This window comes from Gymnoscopelus braueri, assembly GCF_963280865.1.
Source record: "Gymnoscopelus braueri genome assembly, chromosome: 16".
Lineage (NCBI taxonomy): Eukaryota > Metazoa > Chordata > Actinopteri > Myctophiformes > Myctophidae > Gymnoscopelus > Gymnoscopelus braueri.
Window position 1 is genome coordinate 13264677 of NC_137616.1, and position 6369 is coordinate 13271045.

General features: G+C 42.9%; 1 protein-coding gene across 1 annotated transcript; it reads right to left on the minus strand.

Annotated features, from left to right (window-relative positions):
• Positions 1–276: 276 nt before the first annotated feature.
• On the minus strand, positions 277–5685 carry LOC308102822 (kelch domain-containing protein 3-like; the record flags this gene model as incomplete). Its single annotated transcript, XM_080452678.1, has 3 exons — positions 277–1141; positions 4994–5104; positions 5567–5685. The coding sequence occupies 3 exons, from the start codon at positions 5683–5685 to the stop codon at positions 277–279; spliced, it is 1095 nt and encodes a 364-aa protein (XP_080308804.1).
• Positions 5686–6369: the final 684 nt, after the last annotated feature.

The window sequence follows — 6369 nt, forward strand, 5'->3', positions numbered from 1 at the left end:
TTTCCCCTCCATCAGGCGCCCCGGCTGACCAGGGGGAGGCAGTATAGAGACCAGGATTACTGATAACATGCAAACTCCACACAGAAAGGCCCTCATCTGTATTATTTTGCAGCGTTTATGTGTCCGCTCCGTCCGTCCGTCCGTCCGTCCGTCCGTCCGTCCGTCCGTCCGTCCGTCCATGGTCGACGGATCAATACCAAGTTCCTTGTACTCGCTGCCAGTGGATGAATATCTTCAACATCCACTAGGGGTGTGATGACAGCAAACACACTCATATTATTTGTTTTGTTTGTCGGTAGTCATGGCTGCCAGTTCCCACCTGATGTCATGTGGGAGTTCAGACTGCTCCAGACCGTACTGAATAACTGCTAGCTTACATAACGTCCTAAGACTAGGACGTAAGTCTAAGATATACAGGTCACCAGAGGGTGCGTCGTCTTCTTTGCCTCCTCCACAGAGGATGATACGATCTCCCACCATGCAACAGGACATACTATACCCTGGACTCGGTCCTTTCCCCTTGGGCTCAACCTTCTTCCAGGAGAAGGTCTCTGGATTCAATTTCCACAGATCATTGAAGTACTCAAGGTAGCTGTAATCACCATATACATACAGCTCTCCATTGTAGGTAAAGGCTGAATGATCCAAGCGTCTTTCTGAAAGAAGCGGTGTAGAAGGTGTGTTCAGCCAGCAGTTGGTGTCTGTGTCAAACACTCTGATGCTGTTCCCTCGTAGACCCCCAAATACAAACATCTTTGTCCCGATGATGGTGGCAGAGTGACTTGATGAAACAGGTGGTGGAGTTCCTCTGGTGTTAATTAAAGACCAGACCATTGTGCTGGTGTCCAACTTGTGGATGTCATTAGTGTGTCCAGTCTGTGGGATCCATCCTCCATGGATAAACATGACCTTCCCCAAGACACAGGCTGAGTGGTAAAACCTCGCCTCTGGAACAGTCCCAGACACCTTGGGTTCGAACCATCTGTGGGTGTCGACATCAAATGCATAAAGCATGTTGCAGTAACGTGACCCTCCGCAGATGTAGATGGTATCTTCTATCAGTACAACTGTGTGGCTCGCACGTCCGAAGATGAATCTCATATCAAAGTGACGTTCTACTCTCACTTTGATAGGCAACTTCCTCCAGCGCAAAGACACTGTGTTGAAAACATGCACATCAATCTGATCCCTTTTGTTCTTGTTACTGTCGGACCCTCCAATGTAGAACACTTTGTGTCCCACTGTGACACAAGGAGTAATAGGATGTCCTCTTAAAAGTCCTCCTTCCAGATGTACAGTCCACCTCAGCATTTCACACATGAAGTCAAAGTCTGATTAAAGATGAAGATTGCTCAGCTACCACTTATAGAAGCATAGTGGCCTCCAGGTGCTGACGTCACATTGATGACATCATCTTGTCAAATATGGTTCTACCCGGCCTGGGGGAGACCGGCTGACCTCCACCAGGCTGTTTCTAGTTTTCTCTCTTTCATTTCCTTTGTACTGATGTACGGTATATTTACTATATATTAATATTGTGCCTTGTTTTGCTTTGTTTTGTCTTCTCTGTTTCGATGTTGTGTTTCGTGTTGTCTTTGCAGTCGACATGACTGCATCACTGTGGTGTCCACATGAAAAAAAAATACTGTACTCGAGAACTGTACAATGTTGAGGTATAGTTTTCTTCTACTTGAGTATTTCCATTTTCCCGATACTATACACAAATGTTGTAGGCTCCACTACAATTATTTGAAAACTTTAGTTACACGATCCTTTCAGATTTAGATTATTATTACAAAACATACATTTAAAATACAATTATGCCTATTTTATACTATATATATATATATAAATTGCAGAGACCAAAAAAAAAAAACTTTTAAAATGGGATTTTGAATACAGGACTGAGTCCTGTATACAGAGTATTTCTATATTATGGTATCAGTACTTTTACTTAAGTAATAAAACGAATCGGAGTAGGCTACTTCTTTCACAACTGTTATGATGTTATACTGTGAGGAAGAGAGCAACACAGTTCAATTCAATCTTTATTTCAGACTCAGGGTCCATACAACAGATGACAATCACACAGTAAAAACAATAAAATAATAAAAAGAAAAAAAAACACATAAAAAAACAGTCCAACTACAGCTGTTCAAAGTCAGTAGAGGCTGTTACGCCAATGTCTCCATATCATGGAAGAGAACCGAGTAGAACTCTTGACAGGGTTAATTAAAATCTTAATAACATGATTTTCAGACTTTTCAAGACGACATATGAATTTGTACATTACATTTCTTAACAGGGCTTGACAGGTAGGTACCCCCAGGTTTACAAACAACTGGCTGGCACTGTGCCATCTTGGTACCCTCACTAGCAACCGTAGAGCATCATTATATGCAACTTTTAGTTTTCGCATGCTGCTAGCTTTGTAGTTACTCCATAAGTGAGCCGTATACAATGGTGTACAGAAGGCTTTAAAGAGTGATACCTTGACATGTACAGAGCATTTGTGAAATTTCCGCATTAGTATGTTTGCCTGGGCATACAATTTGCATCTTTGTCTATGGATGTCTTTGTCATCAGAGAGATCATCGGATATACAGTGTCCAAGGTACTTAATCTCACTGCACACAAGTAGTATGTTGCTACTGAGGATAAAATTAGGAAATACTGCCTTTTTTATCATCTTTACTTCGTACAAACATGATGCTACTCTTCTTGGCATTATACTTAATATTAAAATCAATGCCATACTGGGAGCAAACCCTGAGAAGCTGTTGTAAGCCTGCACTGTACGGGGAAAAGATAATTAAATCATCCACATCCAGTTTTACACTGGTTCAGTTTCCTAGACAGACCATCCATGTATAAATTAAATAATAGAGGAGATAAAATCCCCCCTTGCTTAACACCATTACCAACATAGAAATGTTCGGACACAGTACCTCCCCACTTCACCTGCATAGTCTGATGTGCATACCAAAAGGCTAGTATCCTTATAATGTACTTGGGTACCCCTCTTTGGCACATTTTGTCAAATAATTTGAAATGATTCAACCGGTCAAATGCTCTAGAAGCATCAATAAAACACAGAAACATGGTGGAATTCTGGCTTCTATATTTTGCTATAATGTCCTTTAAAGCAAAAATACACATATCAGTGCCGTGTTTCCTTTTAAAACCAAACTGGTTGTCAGCTGTGGTAATATACCTATCCAGTCTGTCCAACAGGATTTTCTCCAATACTTTGGAGAGAATACTAGCTAAAGCAATGGGTCTGTAATTATCAATGCTATTTATTTTCCCAGCTTTGTCCTTAATAACTGGCACAAGTAGTACAGATAACATGGAATCTGGTAAGATACCATGGTTAAGGAAACCAGTAATACATAGAGCAAGCATAGGAGCAAGCTTCAGACTGGCATATTTTAAGTGTTCAGCTGAGATGTGATCCGGGCCACAAGCCTTGTTATTTTCTAGCTTCATTATAGTGTTGTAGACTTCCTCAGCTCTAACTGTCACATTTTCAGTGGAGTCAACCTTTTCCACCAGAAAAGAGTCACTCTTAACACAGTTGAACAACTCATAATAGTGTTGCCGCCACAGTTCTGCAATGTTGCCAGACCCACACACACCTTCAATGGAGGACGGTAAGGGAGTTTTACTACTGTTTAAGGTTTTGACCTCTTGCCAGAAATCAAAACAGCTGTTGTTGCGCAGCTTTCTGGCAAGTGAGTCAGCCCTCATTGTGTCATCATTTTTTTTAATGAAACGGACAGCATACTTGTATTTGGCGTTAGTGGCCTGTTTCTGTTCAAACACAGACCCCTGTCTTGGCCTACCTGATTCTGACCATACTTTAAAAGCATCTCTAGCAGCAGTGTGTAGCTCAGTCACATATTCATTCCAACCAGGTTTTATACTGAACTCCTTTTTCTTACCCTTGTAAAGACCCTTACTTGAGGCATTTAAAACATTTATGATAAAATCATAAGTAGAGCATAAATCTCTACCATGATGCACATTTTTACAATTGATGTCACTGCACTGCAAGGCTTCTCTTGGAAGTCTAACAGAGTCTAATGATTTGTCTGTGAGTGAGGTATAGTGGTTAATATCCTTCTCACTTAGCTTGGTCCAATCCAGCCTCCCTGTGTATGTTTTATTATCATCCACAGCTATAGCTGGGATATTTTCAACATTTAGGGTCATTATAATCGGGATATGATCTGTGGTGGCCATATCATAGCAGATAGTTATGTTATCCAGAGAAGCATGTGCATCAGCTGTGCATATACAGTGGTCTAGCCATGACACTGTATGCCATGCTTCACTAATATATGTATAGCTTTTCTCAGGTAATAGTGATTTACTTGTCAATATAAGATTATTATCATTACAATATTGCAGTAAACATTTTCCAAACAGAGATTTATCATCCGATATATCAGCATTCAGGTCACCAACGACATAGACACAGGTTGTGGCATTGTCCTTGATGAATGCATTAATAAATGCCAATCTATTGCGATATTCATCTTCATTTTGATATGATTCATAAGGTGTGTATATATTTACAATAATAAATGACCTATTTTCATACTTGATCTCTATTCCAATGGCGGAGTTTACCTCTAGTCTAATCACTGTAACCACTGTTCCAGAGAATCGCCACACCACCTGGTATTCTACCGTGTGCTATTCTATCACAGAGGTCAGTAGTAGACTCTCCAACTCCATGAAAGTTAGCATGCAGTGAATTCAGCCTTTCTAGGTCTTGTTTAGGTAGGATAAGGATAAGGATAATTCCTTTTAACAGGTCGTTCATGAAAGTCCTTGCGGTCTTGTTTCCAATGAGAACCTGTGAGCAATTGGGGTTAAGAGTCTTGCTCAGGGACAAATTTCATATCATTGGCACATATGCTGGGATAGCCTGGAATCGAACCTGGGGCAACCAGGGCCAGCTGGTTCCCTAGGCGGGCTCACTAACCACTCAGCTATGGCCGCCCTGTAACCCGGTAACCATGTCTCTTGTAAGCACAGAATGTCACATTCCTCCAATAGTTTGTCCACAACCAGCCGCCTCGCTTTGTCACCAGCACTGTGCCCCACACGTAGGCCCCGTGTGTTATAAGACACCACCCGCATCATACTGTTTATGCACTACGGGCATTTTCATCCGTAGATGACTGATCCCCGTGTTGTACAGGAGCGAACGTATTATTTATATAATTCGTTGCAGTGTTTTCACCTATAAGCGACCCACTGGTAGCTGGCCGTCTTGGCTCATAATATCTTCTCACATAGATGCCTGCTGGCCACAGCACTGGGTCATACATTTCAGCCACTTCATTACATTCAGCAGTGATGTGAAATGAGCTGAATCTACTCTGATGATGCGACTCAATCTTCCGACAAGTAACTGTTCGGTTAAGTTTCTCTTTCAGATACACAGCTAGCATGTTAGCTTCCAATTGTGGGGCGAACTTAGTGGCAAACACACTCACCCTCTTCGTGTTTATGACATGTATGCCAGAACTCAAAGGGCCAGTTCCAACAATACCTGGCGTCTTCTTCCTCTCCCGTTTCTGTGGTGCTTGCATTCCACGTTGCCGTGCAGCTGTCGTTTGCTCTGGTGTCGCCTTGTTGCGTCGGTGTCCTGCCTTTACGACCCGGGACCATAGGGGAGACAGTGACAACATTACTATTATTTCTCAGGACATCCACTTACATTATGCACACCCACACTCACAAATACATGTACACGCACACGCACACGCACACGCACACGCACACGCACACACACACACACACACACACACACACACACACACACGCGTGCGCGTGCGCGTGCGCGCGCACAGCAATGCTGCTGGTATACATTATTCCATCCTCTTACACATTCTTTGGGATTCTGGGCCCCAGCTGCGATGACACGCCACTCTCTCCTGTTTTTTTCCCCCGCACACTCTCTCTCCTCATCTGTCAACAAGCCATATCCCTTCATTACCCCAAGCTGGGGGAAATCTGGGGTAAAGCGAGATGTCTTCCATCTGTCCACAGGCATTATGCCTCCCATTAGGTGGGACATCTTCATTTCCATCCAGCAGGAAGAGAGAGGGGAGGCTGAGAGAAGCCGCCATGTTATAGGCCCCGGCTGGAGGAGACGTGGCGTGAGCTTGATGGAGAGAGACAACAGACTGTCAGGTGTCCCCGCTCTCGTCTGCTCGTACCCGCGCCCCCATCCGTTTTCATTAGCCCGTTAAAACCGGGGGAAGCGTCCATGTCATTTTAGATGTTTTGCTATATATAGTATCTATGTAGCAACATAAGTTTTTCATAAAACTCTTAGGATTTAGAACAGTG